At 43.9% G+C, this 24,429-nt stretch overlaps 1 protein-coding gene across 2 annotated transcripts in view; it reads right to left on the minus strand.

Moving 5' to 3' along the window:
- Positions 1-12,613, minus strand: part of LOC122553880 (cysteine-rich protein 2-like) — a 54,480-nt gene extending 41,867 nt beyond the window's left edge. The window contains exon 1 of one of the 2 annotated variants that reach the window (XM_043698338.1): positions 12,360-12,613. Coding sequence is in view for 1 of the 2 variants with exons in the window: in XM_043698337.1 (XP_043554272.1) it covers positions 12,360-12,549 (190 nt within the window). In the remaining variant the exon portion in view is untranslated. The remainder of the gene's footprint in view (positions 1-12,359) is intronic. The other variant, XM_043698337.1, reaches the window with a different exon arrangement.
- Between the last annotated feature and the right edge of the window lie 11,816 nt (positions 12,614-24,429).

Consider the following 24,429-nt stretch of genomic DNA (forward strand, 5'->3'; position numbering starts at 1 on the left):
GGATAAAACAGAGACAGACACACTCCAGGAAAATCCAACAGCAGTTCCTGTCCTGCATTGCTAAAAATAAAAAAAAAGGTTTTGCTTATTTATCCATTCCTATTCAGTTCCTTTTTTAAAATAAGAATAGTCCCAGCCAAACAGATGGGGAAAAATACCAGGAAGGCTAATGTTGAACATTAGAACTGTGAACAATCTCCCTATTCATGTGGTCCAGTGGTTATGTTGTTCGACTAATAATCCAGGGAATGGGAGCCTGAATCCAGCCCTGGCAGTTTGAAAAGCTGAAGTCAATTTAAATGGAAAATTGTGGAGAATAACACACTGGTATCAGTATCCCACAAAGCTGTGGCATTGTCTTACAAATAATCCAACTGGGGTTCCACAGTTGACAAAGCTGGTGGCTGTCACGTGATTGGTTTCTCCTGCACTGGTCCAAGTTTAGATCAGCTTCACAGGTTGTCAATGACATTTAAAAATCTCTATGTCTCCAGACTCCAGTTTGAGGTGATATAGTCGGGACTGATTTGGCTTTCCAGTGGAACTCTTAATAGCTGACCCCGACAATGGAAAACAGCTAGATCTATAGGCTTCATCTGTTCCTATATGAGCTGCTCCTCTCTCCAGCCTATTCCATCTCTCAGACTCCTCCCACTTTTATTGTCCCAGCTCATTCCCACTTCCCAGCTCAAGAACGCAAGGAACGACAGAGTTGCGAACGCAGTCCAGTCCACTGTGCAATCCAGCCTTCCTTCCATGGACTCTGTCTACACCTCCTGCAGCCCAGGAAAGCAGCCAACATAATCAAAGACCCCCCCCAGGGTCTTTATACTCACTTCCAATCTCTTCCGTCAAGAAGACATAATTGTTTGAACACACATACCAACAGATTTAAGAACAACTTCTTCCTCACTATTATCAGACTTATGAATGGATCTCTCATATATTAGGGTTGATTTTTCTGTGCTCCTTCTCTGTCGCTGTAACATTATATTCTGCATTCTGAGAATCGACGTTTCGGGCATAAGCGCTTCTTCAGGAAGAAGGGCTTATGCCCGAATCATTGATTCTCCTGCTCCTTGGATGCTGCCTGACCTGCTGCGCTTTTCCAGCAACACATTGCAGGATCTGCAGTCCTCACTTTCTCCTATTCTGCATTCTGTTCTATTACCCTGTTGTACATATGTAAGGTACGATTTGTCTGGATAGCACGCTTTCACTGTACCTCGGTACACATGACAATAATAAATCAAATCAAATCCCAATCCCAAACACCTCTCCCCTCCGGCCCATTCACTCTCGCCAATACTCGATCCACAATGATGGACTACCACTCTCTCACAAAGCTTCTCCCTCCCTCCCTCCTCTCTCCCTCTCTGTTTTACTTGAATGTCGGCCATACTTCCATCTTATCTTAACTGAACAGTAGCACATTCACCAAGTACTCAAACATGAATTCAGTTGGTGGATTAGTGTCTGTTAGTGACACACTTCCATTGACTCAGAGGGGAAAAATTTAAAAGGAATTTGAGGGGTAACTTTTTCACGCAGAGGGTGGCGCGTGTATGGAACGAGCTACCAGAGGAAGTAATGGAGGAGGGTACAGTTACAATATTTAAAAGGCATCTGGATGGGTACATGATTAGGAAGGGTTTAGAGGGATATGGGCCAAATGCTAGCAAATGGGACTAGTTCAGATCGGGATGTCGGGTGGCATGAATGAGTTGGACCGAAGAATCTTTGCTGTATGAATCTATGACATTATAAGGGGCCCAAAAACGTTCACAGTATTCCAGCTATGGGCTGACAAGTGCCTTACCTAGTTTTAGTAAAATCTCCCTATTTTTATACTCCATTCCCTTTGAAATAAAGGCCAGCAGTCTGTTTGCCCTCCCATTCTTGTCCTCAATAGGTGGCCCACACAGCCCTGACAAAGCCCAATGAAACCTACTGCAGCCCATGAGGCCTCAAGAGTCGAGACATCCCATTTTTCTCCCAATGGTTTCGATCATTTGTGATCCTGATTTCAGCATCTCTTTTAACGTGTCAGATAAACATTATATTGGTATAACTGGAAAATAGAAGAGTGAAGAGATTGTGACACAGACCAAAGTCCTGGGCTATACTCCAATCTTTGTAGTTACTTATTAACAATATCATGAGTGACAATTTAACCATCTCAGAAGCACTGGGTTTTATAAATAATGTGTAAAGCATTCACGGTCTCCAAGGGACTGCAGGCAGTAATCCCAATCCATAGCTCATGCTCAAAATGTTGACTCTCCTGCTCCTCAGATGCTGCCTGACCACTGTGCTTTTTCAGCACCGCACTCTTGACTCTTATCTCCAACATCTGACACCCTCACTTTCTCCATTCCATAATCCAGTCAACATTTTTCACTGGAGTATCTGAAGGTGATCTTATAAAATCACGAGGGGCATAGGTAAAGTAAATAGCAAAGGTTTATCCCCCAGCATAGGGGAGTCCAAACCTAGATGGGTTAAGGTGAGGGGGGAAAGATTTAAAAAGGAACCTGGAAGGCGATGCATATATGGAACAAGCTGCCAGAGGAAGTAGTGGAGACAGGTACCATTACAACATTTGAAAGACATTTGGAAAGGTATGTGGATAGGAAGGACTTAGAGATATAGGCCGAATGATGGCAAATGGGACTAGTTCAGTTTAGGAAATCTGGTCAGCATGGGACGAGTTGGGCTGAAAGATCTGTTTCCGTGCTGTACGACTCTAAGTTCAAAACCATCGACACAGCAGGGAGCAACTGAGTATTTTCGTGGATTCAAGGGCAGTTTATAAAATATCAAGTACCCGAGCAACAGGCATTGAAAGATCATCCCTGTTCTGGCACAATGCGGTCTTGTTTATTCTTTCCCCAGAGGAAATGGAGATGGATAGCAGAGATTCCCAATGGAAATCTGAAAAGCTTGCCAGCTAATAGTCACAAGGAGATGGGATGACAGGTGGGTGATAAAAGACACCCTTGTATTCCTCCCTCCCACACTGACTAACTGCTATGGCAAATCCCTCACTGCAACCATTCCATTTGGCTTCTGTTCCCCTCTGGCTGACACCGTTTAATCAAAAAAACCCAAACATTTTAATATTTTACTGCGCGGATAACATTTGTCAGAACTGCTCCCAAAATAAACCAGCCCTCACAATGAATAATAGGCTGCCATCTCCCCTCACCTTCCACTGTTGCGTGACTCTGCATTGAGCCAAGGATTCTGTTGAACTAAAAGGGCATTCATTCAGAAAGGTTTGGACGGGAGTCAATTCGGTTATAGCCCAGCTGTTGTACTCTGAGAAACCCTGACAGCCCACTCTCTGTCATTAGCAATATCATAATCACATCATTCCCAAGAGCTGTGTAGCTTTCCCTCCCAGTCCCAAAATAATCCTTCATTGTTGCCTCCTCCAAAATCGGGCTATCGCTATTACTTTGCTAGTCTGTTGCCATGACAACCCAGCATAGCCCATCTGCTCCATCCTAACTCTGTCTAGCATTCCTCAGAGATTGCAATCACCCATCCAGTTATTTATAAGAATACCAGATGACAGGAGATTTTAACATTTCAGGACAGCATCCACAAACAACTCTGAATCTGTTTCCTGCTCTTCAAAAAGAATTCATTGCCCTAGGTGGGGGGAGTGCTCAGGATGTACTGTGACTGTGAAAGATGCTGTACCAATGCTAGTTCTTTCCTGCTGCTGGGATTCAAAGCCTCCAGCCCAACGTGCGATGAAAAGAGTGAAGCTCTATATGGCTTACTCATGGAGCAGTAATCATGTCTCTATCCAGCTACAGTCCCACTAAAAATCATCATGAGTTTTCGATTTTTGCGTGGTATCCACTGTTTATTCCATGCAGTGCAACATTTACAGTTTAGTAAAATGTTAAGATGGCTTTTTATTTACTCACGGCGACCTATTGCTGCTACTTTCCATACATCTCTATCTATCCCTTGCTCATACCTTTGGGAAGCATATATTGTGCTTGGAGGGAATACAAGAATAACACCTGGACTTCAGAGGTTAAGTTTGAGGAGAGGAGAGTTTACACAAATTAAGCCTGCTTTCTCTAGAACTTAGGTTAAGGAGTGATCTGATTGAAGTCTTCAACATAGTAACAGGCAAGGACAGGGTTGATAAAAATAAACTATTTCCACCGCTTGGGGGTTCGAGAACGGGGCATAGTCTGAGAATTAGGGCCAGAGTGTTCAGGAGAGATGTTAGGAAACACTTTTACACACAAAGGGTGGGAAATGTTTGGAACTCTCGTCTACAAATGGATCAGTTGGGTCAGTTTTTAGTAGATTAATTTTTGTTAAACAAAGATATTAAGGGATATGGGCCAAAGGCAGGTTTATGGAGTTAGACCACAGATCCGCCACAATCTTAGCGAATCGTGGCGGAACAGGCTCTGAATGGCCTACTCCTGATCCTCAAATGTTCTCTGCAGCAAGCTAATGAGTAACTGCAGCAAAGAAGGACAAACACATTCAGCCCTCAGCACAGCAGTGTAGTCAGTCGTATTATCCCTCTCTATCCCCTTAGCCCCACGTGCTGTCCAATTCTTTCTATAAATTTGACCCTGACCTCAGACATTCCACGGCGACTTGCACCAATGAAGTACTTTCGCTCCTAATTCCTATGTTCCTATGACTTCAGGCTCACACCTTGGGAGTGGGGCTTTAACCCATAACCTCCTGACCAGATGGCAGGGAGCCACCGCTGAGAAAAGACCAATAAAAGGATTTTGTCAACATTGACTCAGTGGCCCATCAGCAGATATTTAGGGCGAGAGGAGAAAGATTTATAAAAGGACCTGAGGGGTAAAGGATGGGTTTATGAATAGGAAGGGTTGAGAGGAATATGGGCCAAATGCTGGCAAATGAAACTAGATCAGACTGAGATGTCAGGTCGGTGCAAATGAGTTGGACTCTAAATGCGTGCTAATATATTTCCCAGCAGCCAGGGGTGAAGGTTCAATCGACACTCGCAACCTCCTACTCTCAAGTTGTCTCTCCACCCCGGAGTGCTGCTTTATCCATTATTGGTTTCTGTGATTTACCACTGTAACTAATTGGTCTCATTTCATTTTATAACAAAGGCTGCTTATTTTCATAAAACAGTACAGAAATTCTATAACAGTGTGGAGAAGCTGGCAAGTTATCCTCCCCACATTAATGCCTCAAGTTGTAAAATATCTTCTGATGGGTCATTGAGCAGGTTTGTAAAAAATAAAGCCAAAGGAATATTTTTCCTGTTTTGGTCCCTTGTTCATGGGTGTAGCATGCTAGTTGCTGGCTAGAATGGCTTGAGTTATGTTTCCACAGCTGGACTGCACTAACAAGTATATCAATGCTCACTAAGGTAGAAAGGTCTGCTAAATTAGTGGGTTTCAAATTATTTGCAGGGAGAAATATCTGCAAGCTCGAAGAGCTGTCCAGAAAATAATCCTGTGCCCCAGAGCTCCCCAGCTACTGAAATCCTGAAGAAATCCTACAAATATTCTGCAAATGCTCGTCCTTCCCACCCGAGGGAAAAATCCTCATTTGTCCCCTCTGAAAGTTAGTATGCCGAAGATTGTAGAGTCAGCCAACCTCCACCTCTCAGTGTCTGGGGGACTCAAACCCCTTAACTTTCAGACTCAGAGGTGAGAGCACTACCCACTGAACAGGGGCGGATACCCTGAAAACAAAACAAGCCAGCAATTCTGTCCCGATATCCCCCAACTATTGATGAACTTACTATTGGCAGCAAGCTTTGACAGTGTGCGCTAGCCACTCCAAAAGTGGCCTGGCAACATAAGAATGACTGGATAAAGAGAAAGCACTCTGACATTGGTTCATCAGGGTGATCCATCTCTAGCTATGAGTCTACAACAGAGTGCGTTGTACTGAGGCAACTCCCAGTCAATGGAGAGTTTTAGGAAATACTGGCTCATTGTCACCTCCTGCTCCCAAAGAGGCTACACAGGCCACACCACTCTCAAATTGCTCAGTTACTGGAATGACAAGGAGGAGGAAATGTTAATGTGACATTTGAACGTTTAAATAACACCATGTGGGCTGCCAAAATGCAGGGCGTAGCAGATGATATGAGATAGCCACAATTCTCAGCTTGCCTGCTCAACTGTCTGTACAAGCCTGCTTATTCTGTCATCTCCTATTTGGCCCCTAATGAGTTTGAGTTATTTATTGTCACGTGTATCTCATTACAAAAATACAGTGGAAAGTGTTGTACAGTGTCACCACTCTCTGATGCCATCTTAAAACACAGAAAATTAAACCAAAACACAGAATATAAAGGCAGAAAAATGAGGAAATAAAGCAAGTGTCCAACTTTACAGTACTTCTTGTTAAGGGATATGGGCCAAATGTTGGCAAATGGGACTAGATTAATTTAGGATATGTGGTCAGATTAGACTGAAGGGTCTGTTTCCATACTGTACACCTCTATGACTCTAAGTGCTCTGTCACAGACCATAAGCTTGGTAGCCAGACTCGAGTTCCCTTTGCCATGCCACCCCTGCTGAAACAGAAGCCACCATTCTTCGACGCCATCTCGCTTTCACCAATGCCCTCGCTGGACCTCGCCAATACAAACTGTGGCCCTTTAAGTACTGCTTAATTGGAGTTTGATTTCTCCAATTCCTCCCCCACCTCAAATCCCTCTGGGTCTCCTTTCCTCAGCAGCATCACTAGTCAAGAATCAATCGCTCTTTGTAGAGATTAAGAACACTCACCAAATAGGAAGCAGGGACATGGCAGAATTTGCACTCTTGCAAACGTGTCCAGTGTAATGAATAAAGCATACAGTGTCATCGGCTTTGTTATTAGGGGCATACAGTTCAAGAACAAGGAGGTGATTTTAAATTTGTACAAGGCACTTGCTCGACCTCAGCTGGACTATTATGATGTATAGTTGCAGGTGCCACATTACATGAAGGATGTGAATGCATTGGAGTGCAGAGATGATTTGCAAGGAGGGTTCCAGGAATGAGAAACTTCAGTGGTAAGGACAGATTGAAGAACTTGGGACGGTTCTCCTTACAGAAGGCGACTGAGAGGGAGATTAGATAGAGGTTTCGAAATCACGAGTGGGGGCTGGATAGAGTAGAAAGGGAGAAGCAGTTCCTTCTTGTAGAGGGAACAAGAGATTTAAAATAATGCACAAATTAAACAATGAAATTACTTTTTCACTCAGCGAGTAGTTAGGGCATGGAATGTACTGCCTTGAAATATGGTGGAAATGTACAGGTTCAATTGAGGCATTCAAGAGGGGCACTGGATGGTTATTTGGATAGATATGGTGTGCAAGGGATGTGGGGATAAGGCTGGAGATTCACACTGGGGAATAGAAGCGGTGCAGGCACGATGGGCTGAATAGCCTCTTCCTGCACTGTATTAATACATGATTCTACAATCCCACCTGGGTGCGGATCAGTATTATTAAATTAGATTCCCTACAGTCTGGAAACAGGCCCTTCAGCCCAACAAGTCCATGCCAACCCTCCAAAGAGTAATCCACCCAGACCCATTCCCCTACCCTATATTTACCCCTGACCAATGCATCTGACACTATGGGCAATTTAGCATGGCCAATTCACCTGACCTGCACATCTTTGGACTGTGGGAGGAAACCGGAGCACCCGGAGGAAACCCACGCAGACACGGGGAGAATGTGCAAACTCCACACAGAGGCAGGAACTGAACCAGGGTCCCTGGTGCTGTGAGGCAGCAGTGCTAACCACTGAGCCACCGTGCCACCCCTCCCTAATCTGGCAAAACCCACAGTGCTTCTGGTTTCCCCAAGATTGATTATGGAATTCTGCTGACAGGTTAATTAGAAAGAACGTGAGAGCAAGCTCGCAGTAATCCCAGGCCTCAAATCAATTCTTACTGGAGCACAGGGTTACAGAATTGCTACAGAGCAGAATGTTGCTGTTCGGACCCACCTTGCCTGCATTGGCATCCTTGACAGAGCTCCATCATTGGCTGAGTAAACCACTGACACTGGAGTGGGCGGGGAAAGGTGAGTGAGAGATTGAGCAAGAGCACGTGTTCAAAGTTGGAAGAAAGTGAAATCTGAATTCAATGAATAAATCTGGAACTCAAAAGGTTAGCCCATTGGCAACCATAGAATCATAGATGTTTACAGTACAGGGTTTAAAAAAAAGGCCCTTCAGTCAATCTGGACTATGCAGGTTATAAAATATCCTTATTTCTAGATAGGACAATACTGTGACTTTAAGAGGTGCATTTTGTCCTGGTTTTATTTATGAAGAGAGGTTGAAACAGAGGTGCTGAGCGGTCTGTTCTGAGCCAATAAAGTAAACAGGTTTTTTTTCTTAAACGTTAGGACAATAGAAGCAGCCTGAATGGGTGGGTGTCAAGCACCCACAAAATCAGGATTTTAGTTTAGCTTTCAATAGCTGTTGGGGTTTGGAAGCTGAAACACATCTCTCCCAGCTATAGCAAAACACTTGTGTTCTTTCTTTCTCACTCAGATTTCTCTTGATGTTCTTTCCTCCTAGATTGGAGGTATATTGCACACGAGACAATCTGTTTCACCAAATTTGCCTTTGCCAAGGCTGTGTTTATGAGATTTTACTATCTTGGAAGAATTAATCAATGGCAGTTAACATTTTTTATTAATATAGAATTCCCACAGTGTGCAAACAGGCCATTCAGCCCAACAGGTCCACACCAACCCTCCAAAGAGCATCCCACCCAGACCCAATCCTATAATCATGCATTTCCCATGACTAACACACCTGACACATCCCTGGATACAATGGGTAATTTAGCATAGCTAATCCACCTAATCTACACATCTTTGGACTGTGGGAGGAAACTGGAGTACCTGGAGGAAACCCACACAGACATGGGGAGCATGCACAAACTCCACACAGACAGTTGCCGGAGGCTGGAGTCAAATCCAAATCACTGTAAGGCAGCAGTGCTAACCACTGAACCTCTGATAATATGTATTACCTTGTTAAGTATTTTGATAGAGTTATGGTTGAGCTATTTTTTTTAATTCTTATTTTGTCTGTATATTAACTGGAGTATAAGAATAATTTGCTTCAAGACTGGTAGTTTGATCAGTTGAATTGCACCTGGAATTTGTGGTCCAGGCTATCATCTTAATACATTTTGAGGGGGTTTGGTCTGGTCTGTAACATATACAGCAATCACTCTCTCCCCAGTGGAGAACTGAACCTCAGTCTCCCGTGTATCAGGCAGGGACTCTAACCACTCTGCTAGTGACAATCATTGCTTATAGTCATAAAAACACACTAATGCTCTTTAGGGAGGGAACTTTGCTGTCCTCACCCAGATGGACCTACAGTCACAGGTGCCTCCTCACAGCCCCAGCCTAAAAACTACTGTCTGTGTGACGTTTGCATATTCTGTTTGCATGGGTTTCCTGCAGGTGTTCTAGTATCCTCCCGTGGTCCAAAGATGTGGTTAGGTGGATTTGCCATGCTAAATTGCCCACAGCGTACAGGGATGTGCAGGCTAGGTGGGTTAGCCATGGGAAATGTAGGGTTACAAGGATAGTGTAGGGACAGCAGGTCTGGGTGGGATGTTCTTCAGAATATCAATATGGAGTCGATGGGCTGAATAGCCTGCTTCCACACTGTAGGGATTCTGTGACTGTTTAATTACCCTTCAAAATAAGACAAACATTCAAAGGTGAATTAAGAACAGGCAACAAAACTACACCATTGCCACCCACATCTCAATAAAGGAATATTAATGCACGACAATATGTACTTTGAGACAATTATGGTTAAAGCAGAGATGAAACCAGATCGCCTTACGAACAGCTTCCTCAGTTAGCAATGTATTTGAGCACAGGTGGAGCTGCTGGGAGGTCCTGCCAAAGGCGTGTATAAAATTACACTCGTGTGTCAGGCTGTCAGAGAATTGCTGAAAGTGACTTGCACATTCCCACACTTAATCAACAACAGACGTCAGATTGACTGGAGTCCACAAGTAAGCCCCAGGGACAATTAAGCTTCAAGTGTCAAGGGAAGAGAGGACACTGCTCCTGCAGAGTGTGCAGAAGGGTCACAGCAGGCAGATTGCGTTGTTTTCTCATGCAATTTTACAAAAAAAAATTTCTCCAATTCACTTTTGAAAACGATGACTGAAGTTACTTATAAATAACGGATCAAAGCTCCCAATAATTCCCAAGCTTAAATCAATTCTCACAGAATCACAGAATTGTTACAAGGCCATTTGGCCTATTCTGTTCATACTAGCTCGAGACAGTAGTTTGACAGTGCCAATCTTTCCCTTTGACCCTTGCACATTTGTTTCAGTAGAAACAATCATCTAATGTCCCACTTGAATGTCAGTTGAACCTGCCTTCACCACATTTCTAGGTAGTGTATTTCACACTCCAACTACTCATTGTTGGAATAAGTATTTTCTTGCATTTTATTTGCTGGTTTTGCAGAACAGTTTGAAACCATGCCCTCTGGTTTCTGATTCTTGATCCTTTTACAAGTGGGATCAGTTTCTCCCTTTCCAGATACCTCTTAAATTTTGAAAAATGCTCATCAAATCTTTTCTCAGCCATGTCCCCTCCCAGCGAAACAGACCCAAGCTTGTCCATTCGATCCCAGTAACTGAAGTGCCTCATCGCTGGGATGATTCTTATTTTGTCAGTCAAACCTAACAGCAGTGCAACCCCCTCAATGGTACCTGGGCTGAAGCTCAAACTTAATATTCCTGCCCAGAACCTGACCCTGGATTTTAAAAAAAAACTAAGGGGCTAGATTGGAAACAGTGTTCACTGATCCCAGGGCTGGAGTAGAAAGAAACATGGTTGATTGAAAATCACAGGCTGAAATACTGTGGTTGTTTGATTCTGGGATAAATAAATAGGGGTGATTAACACGAAAGACAGGTGAAATCAATTGATTTCTTGCCCAGAAATGCAGGGAGAGACACAAATGGGTGGGGGTGGGAGACTGTGCCAAATAATCATGACTTCAAATTCCTCTCTTAATTTACGCAGTATTCTGTTCACAAAGTCGTGATCTGGAACGAACTGTCTGAGTGGCTGGTGGGAAACCCGATCACTAATCATTTTCAATAAGCATTGGATGAATATCCAAAAAGGAAGACAAAAATTTTATATTACATACATTGGCGATGAGGCTAGAGCTGGGGAAGGCAGCTAAACACTCCTTCAGTGAACACATCCATTGCTGAAGATTCCAAGCATTACAAAAGAAAAGCAATTGCACGTTTGAACACTGGTTTCACCAGTTAATGACAGAGAAAAAATGGGCCATTTTACTTAAAAAGGATTTTGATCCATTTCAAGTCTAGCCTCAGAAGGATCAAAGGATGTGACAGTGTGGGGATGGGCACACACCCTGAGTATCTGAGATAGAGGCAGTCACTCAGTGTGCTTCCCAGATTCTACCCCTCCCCTCCCAGGGAATGGGGGTGAGGAGAGTAATTTTAAAAAAACAAATTGGTTTCTCCCTCCCTCCAGTTTCACTCAAGATGGTGCAAGCAGGAGGACGCGGCCACTCGCCTCCAGCACTGGCTCTCTGAGACATTTGAACTCGGTCTCCTGCATTCTCCCCTTCCCTGCCTCCTGTACGCCCTGTACCCTCTTGCATTGAATGGCAAGTCATTTGTTTCAAAATCCAGTATCGCTTCCAAGGTCTCCGTACAGCTAACAGCGTCCGCATTTCAAAAAAACACACACAGCAATGAGTTTTCAAACCAGAATTGCAAGACAAAAATGAGTTTGCAAACCATAATTATAAAGAAATTCGCTTCCAAGGTCTCCGTACAGCTAACAGCGTCCGCATTTCAAAAAAAACACACACAGCAATGAGTTTTCAAACCAGAATTGCAAGACAAAAATGAGTTTGCAAACCCATAATTATAAAGAAATAAAAATGTGTTCAGAACAAGATTGAGAGATTCCCCTCTTCCTCCCAGTCTCTGTAATAAACCGCATACCCACCCACTAAAATCCGTAATTACAATAAGCATTAGTTTTTTTAAATTGTTTTGAGGATCAAAGAGGAGTTAGTTCTGTTCTCAGTCCCTTGTTTGGGGGTGGGGTGGGAGAATAATTTTGGGATTAGTGCCGGTTGAGGTAGCTCCTTTCTGCCTCAGTATTGCAGTCACTGTCTGTAAAAAGGATACATTGGTAGCCGCCTGACACTGCACCGACAGAGCTAAGTATAAGCAGTGAGCCTTTTCTCTCTCTCTCACTCACTCTCTCCCTCTCTCCATGCAGCCTGCTATCTGCCACGCTGCTCTCCTCATGGTTACGGTTGCTCCATACTTACCGAAGTACACAGTCTTTTCGCATTTCGGGCACTTGGATGCCATGTCCTTTGCTGTTCCTCGCTTCGCTTCTCTCTCTCTCTCTCTCGTGTGTGTCCTGTCTCTCACTGCACCGCTTTCACAGCTCTTTCCGCCACCCCATTCACTGGCTCCCGGCGCAACACCCTCACTGTGCTTGGCCACACACCCCATGTCAATCAGTGGGACCTCCCCTCCCACTGAACGACTGGAGACCGAGAGGGGAAAAAAAAACAACGGTCCATGTTGGAACGTTTTTAACAGAAGAAGCGAACGCAACCTGAGATTTTATTATCCACACAGCAGGTAGTTCGGGTGTGGAATGCACTGCCTGATATCTGACGGAGGCAGGTTCATTTGAGGCGTTCAAGAGGGAATTCGATAAAAACGGAGTGCAGATGTATGGGGTAAAGGCAAGGAATTGTTACAAAGTCAGAACACTGAGAGAAGCGGTGCAGAGACGATGGGCTGAAAGGCCGCCTTTCTCACTAACATTTCTGGGGATCACTGAACCCGAAAGGTTAACTCTGCTTTCTCTCCGTAGATGCTGTCAGACCTGCTGATTTCCTTCCCCCTCCCAAGTAATTTCTGTGTCCCTGTGACAGCCTCCTGCAACAAAACAGCAGCTTTCACCCTCTTCATCAATTACCCACTACTGTTCTGGCATTTTTTACCCCACTTTCTTTACAATCCCCCCAGCCCCCAGGCAAACTAAAACTAAAAATAACAACTTGCGTTTCTCTAACGCTTGTCCCAAGCTTGAGTGAACTGCTTTACGGGGCAATGAAACATCTTTGAAGTGTTTGAATGTAGCAAAGAAGCACAATTAAGCTCTCAGAGTGACCCTCTGCTTTATTCGAGCAAATATTGATCAGGACTCTTTTTTTGAATGACTGTGCATGAATATTTACTTCCATTTAATTAACTCCCTTTCATCAAACGAGAACATTAGTTATAGAGGGTGGAATTTAAAAAGCTCAGTTAAATGTCCATAGTAGGCCATTCAGCCCATCGCATTGCTCTGCCATTCAAAGCTACTGTGACAATCTTGAACAAAAAATAGGACCTTGGGCTGTGCTGTCGAAAAGAGACACTCAGGGTTCAGATACATGATTCTATGAAGTTTGCATCACGTGTACATAGGGTGTTTAAGAAGGCATTCAGTATGCTTGCCTTCATTGCTCAGACCTTTGAGTATAGGAATTGGAACAACATGTTGAGATTGTACAGGGCACTGGGGAGGTCTCTTCTGAAGTACTGTGTGCACTTCTGGTCACCATGTTATGGGAAGGATATTATTGAACTGGATAGGGATTCGAAAGATTTACCAGAATGTTGCTGGGAATGAAGAGTTTGAGAGGCTGGATAGGATGGGTCTTTTTTCATTGGAGGATAGGAGGTTGAAGAGTGACCTTATAGAGGTTTATAAAACCATGAGGGGGATAGATAAGGTATCGTTTCCCTAGGATGGGGAAGTTTAAAACTAGGGAGCATATTTTTATTTTCCCTAGAGAGGTGAAAGATTTAAAGCAGACTTGAGGGGCAATGTTTTCACACAGAAGTTGGTTTGTATGTGGAATTAACTGTCAGAGGAAGTGGCAGATGCAGGTACAGTTACAATATTGAAAAGACATTTGGACAGGTACAGGCAGAGGAAAGGTTTACAGGGACATGGGCCAAATGCAAGTAAGTGGGACTAGTTCAGTTTAGGAAACTTGGTCAGAATGGATGAGTTGGTCTGAAGAGTCTGTTTCCATGCTGTATGACACTCTAACTCCACCTATCCAAATGATGATTATTGTCTCTTATTGGAAATAGTCATTGCTTGGCATTTCTGTGGTGCTAATGTGGCACCTATCAGCCCAAGCCTGGATATTGTCCAGATCCTGTTACATTTGAACATGGGCTGCATCAATCTATGAGGTATCAAAAATGGTACTGAGCATTGTGTAATCATCATCGCACATTTCCACTTTTGACCTTATGATAGCTGGAAAAGTCATTGATGAAGCAGTTGAAGATGATTGGGCCTAGGATATTACAAGAAAGTGAGGATTGCATATTCTGGAGATCAGAGTCAAAACGTGGGACACTGGAAAAGCACAGCAGATCAGGCAGCTTCCAAGGAGCAGGAGAGTCGATGTTTCAGGCATAAACTCTTCATCATGAATGTGGTGGGGGTCCTGTGGTGGGATGGGGGTGGGGGGAGGAGGCTGAGAGATAAATAGGGGTACGGGTGGGGCTGAGGGGAGGGTAGCTTGGAAGATGATACGTAGATGCAGGTGGTGGGTGATGGTGATGGGTCGCAGCACAGGTTAGGATGATGGTGATGGTGATAGGTCAGAGGGAAGGGTGATCCCCCCATCCCGGTCCTCATCTTTGACCCCACCAATCTTGGATACAACGCCATTTCCACCATCTACAATCAGACCCCACCACCAGGAAGATATTTCCCTCCCTACCCCTATCAGTATTCTGCAGAGACCATTCCCTCTGTGACTCCTTCGTTAGGCCCACCCACCTCCAGTCCCAGCAACTTCCCCTGCCACTGCAACAGGTGTAAAACCTGCGTCCACTACTCCCCCCTCACCTGCATCCAAGGCCCCAAAGGATCATTCCACATCCGACAGAGATTTTCCTGCACATCCAAACACCTCATCTACTATGTCCATAGCTCTCAATGTGGTCTCCTCTACATTGGGAAAACAGGACACCAACTCGCAGAACGTTTCAGAGAACATCTCTGGTATACACGCACCAAACAATCCTATCACCCTGTGGCTGAACATTTAGACTCCCCCCCTCCCACTCCCCCAAGGACATGCAAGTCCTGGGCATCCACCACCGCCAAGCCCTAGCCACCCAATGCCTGGAGAAAAAACGCCTCACCTTCCACCTTGGGACCCTCCAACCACACAGCATCAATGTTGATTTCACCAGTTTCCTCATCTCCCCTTCCCCCACCGCATCCCAGATCCAACTCAGCACTGCCCTCTTGAACTGTCCTACCTATCCATCTTCCTTCCCACCTATCCGCTTCACCCTCCTCTCTGACCTATCACCATCACCCTTCATCTACCTTCATCTACCTATCAACTTCCAAGCTACCCCTTCCAGCCCCAAACCCTTCCCCCTCATATTATTCTCTCAGCATATCCCTCTCCCCCCAACATTCCTGAAGAAGGACTTATGCCCGAAACGTCGACCCCTCCTGCTCGTCAAATGCTGCCTGACCTGCTGTGCTTTTCCAGCACCACACTTTTCGACTCTGATCTCCTGCATCTACAGTCCTCGTATTCTACTTACCACAGATGTTAGACTTACTGGTCTGTAATTCCCAGGTTTTTCTTTGCATCCCTTCTTGAATAATGGCACCACATTCGCGACTCTCCAGTCTTTCGGTGGCTATCGATGATGCAAAAATATCAGCCAGGTCCTCCACAATTCCTTCTATAGCCCCTTGATATATATGGTCAGGACCAGGAGATTTATCCAACTTTGTACATTCTAATACATCCAACACTGCCTCCAAGATATGACCACTAACTTCTCCAAGTTACCAAGACTTCATGTCTACCTCCACAGTGAACACAGAGGAGAAATATTCATTGAGGACCTCACCCGTCTCCTGTGGTTCTCCACATAGATATCCATTGTGGTCCTTGAGGGGTTCTATTCTGTCTGTATAGTTATTCATTTTCCTTTAATATACTTTAAGAATCTCTTTGGATTCACCCTAATCTTCTCAGCCAAAGCTATCTCGTCCCCCCTTTTAGCCCTCCTGATTTCCTTCTTCTGTAAACTCCTGTATTCACTATACACCTCCAGAGATTCCCTTGATCCCAGCTGCCTGTACCTGAGCCATTCCTCCTTTTTTCTGGTCAAAGCCTCAATATCTCTTATCATCCAGTATTTCCTATTCCTGTCCATCTTGCTTTTCAAGCTCACAGTCTTTTTAAAATCTTTCTCCTCTCACCTTAAAAACATGCACCCTGGTCTTGAAATCTCCAATCCTACCATTCACCTTATCTATATTCCTCATGATCTTATAAGCCTCTATAAGATTACCCCTCAACCTCCTGCGCTCCAGTGAAAAAAGTCCCGGCCTTTCCAGCCTCTCCTTATAACCTGAACCGTCCATTCCCAGCAACATCCTGGTAAATCTCATCTGAACAGGGTGACCAGACTGGACACAGCACCTCAGGACAGACCTCACCAATGTCATGTATAACCTCTTGTATGAGGACTCCTTATATCCTCTTCGTGATTATCCTCCTTTTATATTGAGTTGGTCTCTCCACAATTGAAATCCCCTCGACATCCCAACATTCAATTGCCAGTCTCCCTCCCCCAACACTTACCTCTGATACCTCCCCCTCCTCACCCCCTCAACTCATAATGGATGGCCCTCCACGATTAAGAGTGATCCATCCCTTCGGATAATTAGGTAGAAAATTCCGAACAATGAGTGAACGATCAGACCCCTGACTGATATCCGTACAATGCCACCTACCCACAACCTCTCCTGCCACCCCGACCTATCTCATAAGTCCCTGGATCCACAGGCCTGACCGTGACCCTGTCCTCAGACTGTAAAAGTACGGACCTCCTGACTGTAAGCACCCTGAGTGGCCAACTAACTGTGTACAAGCACCTAGACTGAAATCAGAGGTTAGTAGACTCCATGTGCCATGTCTGGAGGGTGTCTCCCTGGATCTGACTGAAAATGGCTCCCCTCAGACATTGAATAGGGTGGCCATCTGGTTGAAACCTGTGCCGTGTCTTTGATGTGGACACAGCTGGCACATGGTGCACTGATGTAGCATGGTGCCCTCAGCCATTATGACCACCCACTTGGATAGAATGCTACTGGCAACCATAACAAGCGGGGAAAAGGCAGGGCAAGATGAACTACTGTGAACCTATTAGCTCATGCTGAGAGGGCAAAGGGTAATAAGGCAGGGAAGTGGTGAGCAAAGCAGGCACAAAGTGAATGAGCACCTTGAGAGAGAGTGAGGATCTCTGAGATGTCCTAGTCCAATCCATCAGAGTACAATTGTGGGTAAATTACCACAAACTACCTTAATTCGGGCTACTTATTAAAAAATCTCCCAGACAATCAAGTACTGAAGCAATCATCGAAACTTTATTGCTTGTAGCAACCAAAACAAAACCCCTCAAGTGGGCAAGTTTAGCCTTTCAACTCAACTTGCCTATTACCCGAATAATAATGGAAATTAGCTATGATTGCAATGAACAGTGTCTGCCTCTGGAAGTGTCAATCTTTGTGCAGTGTTGTTCTTCAAAGTTTTGCTGCTGAATTCTTAAACAATATTCCATCCTTCAAGTTCGTGGTGTGACATTATTTATGATTCTTTAGATTCTTTCATTCACAATATTGACTACTGGTCTGAAAGCATCAAGTCTGCAGCTTGCATTCTTATCAGAAGTAGCTTCCCTTTCCTTTCTTACTTTTGACAGTGACTGTCAGTTTAAAGACACATCTTCTCTGCAATTAACTCCTTAAATTCTTCTGCAGGATAGTCAGTTGTCCTTGTGGCATAACGCAGCCATTTATCAAGCAATTGTTAAAATAGTTTTGTTTATATAGCCTCAACTCCTTCTTCAACCCAGACATTGCTAATTGCTTTCAATTACAGCTTGTCCTTGTCCCTTAACAGTTCATTCCAGAATGAGATATTGCTGCCTCTTTCAATCTGTGAACAGTTATTAAAGTTCTGAAGTTTACACTATCATGGTGCCATGCCGCGTGCACACACCTCCCCCCCCACCCCGCGCTCACTAAGTGTCATGGTAGCAGCATTCAAATGGATGTACTAAAGTGCAGAACCTCGCTGGAAATTGGTGGGAGATGAGCTATGGTGCTGTGATGGGGTCTGGTACATGTCCAATGCCAACATGTGAGACGTACATGCAGCCAGTTCCCAATGCAGTGTTGCTGAGGTTAAGAGGAGCAAGCAATGAGCTGGAGTCATTGCTCTGACTTTCCTGTCAGGAATTCTCAATGTCCATATTCTATCTGGCTGGTGGGAGAATAGGAGAGATTAGGTAACAATGGGACTGTTAGTGAGTAATCACCTGTGGGGAAAAAGCCTCTCGCTGCCCCCTGGAATTCCCATCCAATTTTCCCAAATTTCTCGCCATTACCTACATCGTTCAGGAGCTGGGAGATGATTTCCAGCCCATACGTTCACACCTCTGGAATGGGAGATGAATCGCCAAAATTATCCTCCAGGGTGATAAAGCAATCATAGAGAAGCAAAACCATTCAGGCTCCTGGACAATTACTGTAACTTGCTTCACTTACCACTGGTCAGTATCAACTGTTTACTTTATGGAGGAACAGGTCCTCTCCCTAATCTCCACCCATCCCGAAAAATGCATTGTTTGTGGTGTTAGATATTGCTACCAGTCTATACCCTGCTTCTCAATTGATATCAGTCCAAATCTTAACTGAGTGGGGTAACAGGCTTGAGCAACTTAATGATCTCTTGTTGACCTTTGCTGTATGATCTGGACTATCTGCATTCACCACCCTCACTAGATGTATCTTCAGGTATTGTATTTTTCTCCCGAATGGCCTCTGTTAGTCTACCCCTGTGCCCACCATGCTATAACCCTTCACTAGAAAGACTCACTCTGTGTCAATCTCTGTTTCAGCCATCCCCATCCTGCTCCGAATCTGCTCTGGCAGACTGGTATCCTGTGCATTTTTGATCTCCTTTCCTCAATAAACTTTCAATGGCAGAAAATCAATTCTGACTCTTGTAAAGTTAAAGATTTCTCCACCCCCATCATCTCACTCAGAGATGTCGATGCTGGTAGTAAATATAGACCATCACATTTTAACTTCCATTAGCCGATTGTTACACTGAGACCTTGCATAGACCAAAATGTGTTTTAAGAAGGAATAAACATTGACCTAAAATTGCCTCAGTGGTCAGCAGTCCACAAAGGGCTTGGGAGAACCATGTACAATAAACAAAGGCATGAACCATGTACAATAAACAAACACTGGAATCACAACTTTCGTCAAAAGGCATTGAACCAGGCAACTGAGTCAGCGTCAAGAAATTGACATCTCCTAATTGTTTGATAATTTCACATATGTGGTAGCTAGCTAGCTTGGAAAGACAATGGAGCTCAACTCCAAAATATATACTAAACTATATTTCAAGTGCTTTTGAGCAGTAGAGCAGAGAAAAGGAGAAGAACTGGGACAATCTCTTTTATGTAGACAGGCCAACAAGAGGTGAGGCCATACTGGATTTGGTTCTGGGTAACGAACCAGGCCAGGTGTTAGAATTAGAGGTAGGTGAGCACTTTGGGGATAGTGACCATAATTCGGTGATTTTTACACTCGTGATGGAGAGGGATAAGTGTGTACTACAGGGCAAGAATTATAGCTGGGGTAAGGGAAATTATGATGCGGTGAGGCATGACTTAGGATGTGTGGCTTGGAAAAGTAGACTCCAAGGCAAGAGTGTAAATGATATGTGGAACTTGTTCAAGGGGCAACTATTGAGTGTCCTTGATAATTATGTACCTGTCAGGCAGGAAGGAAAGGGTCGTGCGAGGGAGCCGTGGTTTAATAAGGAATTGGAATCCCTTGTTAAATGGAAGAGGGCGGCCTATCTCAAGATGAGACGTGAAGGTTCAATTGGGGCGATTGAGAGTTATAGGGTAGCCAGGAAGGACCTGAAGAGAGAGCTAAAAGCAGAAAGGAGGGGTTATGATCCTCAGTGGGTCAGAGTGTTGCTTCTCAATCCCTTTTCTCCAGATGCTTCCATTGGTTTGCAAGAAGAATGAGGAGGCTGGTCACTTGTAAAAGGTCTCTGACATCATCAGTTAAATGTCACGGCTTACAGGAGTGGCTATCAGAAAGTTGGATAGGTTGACTTGAGGTTGAAGATAGATGATCATGGTAGTGAACAGAAAGACAGTTCCTGTATTGATGGAGGTCAAGTCACTTTTCTCTATTACTCCCAGCCTCAAGCTGTTCAGTTACTGGACATCCAGGCTGGCTAGCAGGACAGGTTTTTTTAAAAGAGATTCTAAATCCTTTTTTTTCCCTGTTTCCCACAGTACGTCTGAACAGCCACAATGCTTAGTTCCCCACTGCACCTGTGTTGTGCGTGCATGTCGGTTCAGGGACTCAGTGAGGATACTACGTGCGAAAGGGTTTATTCATCAATAAGTGATCACCAGTCAGTAGACCAATCAGTTTTTGTAGTCGAAAGTGAGTACTGCAAATGCTGGAGATTCGAGTCAAGGTCTGGTGCTGGAAAAACACGGCAGGTCAGGCAGCATCCGAGGAACAGGAAAATCGGCGTTTTGGGCAAAACCTGCCTGATGAAGGGCTTTTGCCCAAAACGTCAATTTTGCTGCTCCTTGGATGCTTCCCAATCAACTTTTGTTCTAAACCACAGCTCTATTTGTGTTCAGCATCCCTCGAATCCAATTCATCTGCAAATTAAACTTCGCTCACTGCGAATTCAAACTGCTGTTTAAACGATGTTCGCTTTTCAAAACATGCAGCAATCCTTTAAAACAGACACCCCCTCCTATTTCAGCCCACAATATTTTAAAAAATAAAATAAATTAAAAAGCCACAGTCATTTCAGATTTTGAAACTTGCACCTATATATTTTTTGAATTTGGATGTTGTCCTATAGATGGTGATGATGAGGTTGGGGGTTTGGAGGGAAGGGTTCCAATGGCATCAGATTTCTGTCCACCACTCAATAGAATACTCATACATGCTTTACAATTCATGACGTTACTGACATAGTCCAGCACATGGGCTGCAGGGGTTCGAGAAGGCAGCTCACCTCCGCCTTCTCAAGGGGCAACTAGGGACGGGCAATAAATGCTGGTCCAGTCAGCAACACCCACCTCCGTCCACTGAATACAAAATAATTACTGGCTACATTTTAATTTTTTTTATTGAGCTATGAAAACAGCCTTTTGAGATGTTGGGGCAGTGTTGAGAATTGCTTGGTATGTGAAAGGAGGGGTGTCTAGGATCTTGGAAGTAGCTTTTGAACCACAGCCTGTAGGAGGCAGCTTTCACAATGAAAGTGGTGAAAGTCCATTTAATTCCAGGAGCTGCTAACAGGTGAAAAGGAGTTAAGAGTAGAGCCTTTTAACTTTAGAAATTACAGCCTCCGCTTAGATCACGGGTACACAAAAGCATGCAATAATTGAAAGGAATTAAAATAGCATGTGTGTTTTCATTTGGTGGATTCGATCGTTACAGCAATAAAGGTTAGACCTGGTGAGCGTGTGTTCTGAAGGACAGTGATGAATGCGAAGCATTAATGTTGTGTTCAGTTGTTCAGGGTTTGACTGTCTGTTTCTGATTGCTTACTGTGCTGTGTGCTGTGTTAAACCTGTAGTTATGGTCACAGAGAAACAGAAGCTAAGCTGTTAGCTTGTGGCTAAAAGCATGAAGAAAATATTTGAAATAAAACTCTTGCATAACTGATGTGTCTTCAACGCAGCGCAATGCCCATATCTCCGACTTGGAAGAGCTGGTGTTAAACTGGGGTGGACAAAGTTAAAAATCACATGACACCAGGTTATAAATTTATAGCTTTAAATTAAGGGGGGGTAGATATAGGACTGATGTTAGGGGTAGGTTCTTCACTCAGCGAGTCGTTAGTTCATGGAATGCCCTGCCAGTAACAGTGGTGGACTCTCCCTCTTTATCGGCATTTAAGAGGGCATTGGATAGGTATATGGAGGATAGTGGGTTAGTGTAGTTTAGGTGGGCTTGGATCGGCGCAACATTGAGGGCCCAAGGGCCTGTACTGCGCTGTATTCTTTCTATGTTCATGTTCTATGTTCTCCCCACACCAACCCCCCCCCCCCCCCCAAACATGTCATCTTGAAATGCAGCATCCAGTGAAAAACAAAACAAATTGAGAAAACTGTTGTTCACCCGGAACTCAAAGATCTACAGCTTGCACTGCTGCTGAGGATACACATTAACTGCTAAACAATTGTGGTCTCAGGTTAAGAATGTAATACCTTTTGTGACTCTAAGGACTGTTTAACTATGTAACCTTGACTGTGTGTGTGTGTGTGTTATGTTACATTTTATTATTCTGCTTGATGTTAGGTTATAAGCTAATGAAATGCAAGTTTCTGTCACCCAAGAGAACCTTGATAACTGGCACTTCCAACTTTTAGCAAATTGTGTTTTCATTGAAAAAAGCACAAAAACAGAAATTGCTAAAGAAACTCAACAAGTCTGGCAACATCTGTGGAGAAAAATCAGTTAATGTTCTTCAGAACTATATTTTAATTGAAGTGTGATAATTGTATGCATAAAGGAAATAAAAACAATTATTGTGGCCGATTTAAGAGGCTGGACTATTTCTGCAAGTTCTTACTGCCTACACTTCCACCCAACTCCTTCAAATCTCCAGTCCTTCAATTTGGATAAATATGAGGTATTTTGGTAAAACAGACAAGGGCAGGACTTATGCAATTAAACATAGGGCTTTGAGTAGTTTTGTAGAACAGAGAGTAGGGTTTCAGGTTCATAATTCTTTGACGTTTGGGTCACATATAGATAGGGTGGTTTAGCATGCTTGCTTTCATTGCTTACACCTTTAAGTATAGGAGTTGGTACGTCACGTTGAGGTTGTCCAAGATGTTGGTGAGGTCTCTTTTGGAGTACTGTGTGCAGTTCTGCTTGGCCTGCTATAGGAAAAATGTTATTAAACTGGAGAGAGTTTAAATAAGATTTACCAGGATGTAGCCAGGAATGGAGGGGTTGAGTTACAAGGAGAGGCTGGGACCTTTTTCACTGGAGTGTAAGAGATTAGAGGTGACATATAGAGGCTTATAAAATCATGAGGGTTATAGATAAGGTGGATAGTTGATGTATTTTCCCTGTGTTAAGGGTTTTCAAGACTAGGGGGCATAGTTTTGAGGTGAGAGGAGAAAGATTCAAAAAAGGCAATGAGGGGCAAATGTTTCACAAAGAGAGTGGTTTGTATGTGTGAAATGAACCTCTACAGGACGGAGTGGATGTGAGTACATTACATTTGGATCCATACATAAATAAGAAATGCTCGGAAGGATATGAGCCAAGCATAGGCAGAGGGGATTAGATTTTGGTCGGCATGGACTGGTTAGACCAAAGGGTCTGTTTCTGTGTTGTATGAATCTATGACTCTCTAACATTGCATGTATGGATATTTGAAGAAGGGAACGAGGTGATACAGCAGTCTTTTACCATGCAATACTTAGCACTAAATGTTACCAAACCACTCACGTGAGTTAAAGAACTGAGCTCACATGATTACTGAGCTAAAGGGGGTTTCTTTGAACACACTTCAGGGGACTGTCCTGGATATTTTCTCACCAACACAGCTGTGAAGCAGGTGGGACTTCAACCTGGGCTCACTGGCTCAGAGGTATGGACACTGCCACTATAACTACAAGAGCACTTTGAGAGGGCCGTCCTTGTTTAGTGAAAGAATCTGTTGGCATAAATAATAATGCAGAGAATCTTTACTTAAATGCAAAGCTCACTAGGCCAGCATTGCTGGGGAAGACTTACATAAACACTTGTAAGCAATGCCGAGGCATCTGAGGTCACGTTCTGGAAAATGGCATTAGAATAGTCTCCTGGTTATTTTTGAGTGGCCTGAATAATTGGGTTGATGGACCTTTTTCTGTGTTATAGATCTCTATATCTCCAACTGGATGGACTCTCATCACTTGGAGCACACCATTTAAGAAACAAAAATTGAACATTTGTTCCAGACCACAAATAAATATTTTAATAAATTATTTGATCTTCCATATCCTGAAGAACAAATATTCAACAATTTGTGGTAAAAACAATGACTGCAGATGCTGGAAACCAGATTCTGGATTAGTGGTGCTGGAAGAGCACAGCAGTTCAGGCAGCATCCAAGGAGCTTCGAAATCGACGTTTCGGGCAAAAGTCCTTCATCAGGAATAAAGGCAGAGAGCCTGAAGCATGGAGAGATAAGCTAGAGGAGGGTGGGGGTG

The sequence above is a fragment of the Chiloscyllium plagiosum genome, chromosome 10 (assembly GCF_004010195.1).
Source record: "Chiloscyllium plagiosum isolate BGI_BamShark_2017 chromosome 10, ASM401019v2, whole genome shotgun sequence".
Taxonomy (NCBI): Eukaryota; Metazoa; Chordata; class Chondrichthyes; order Orectolobiformes; family Hemiscylliidae; genus Chiloscyllium; species Chiloscyllium plagiosum.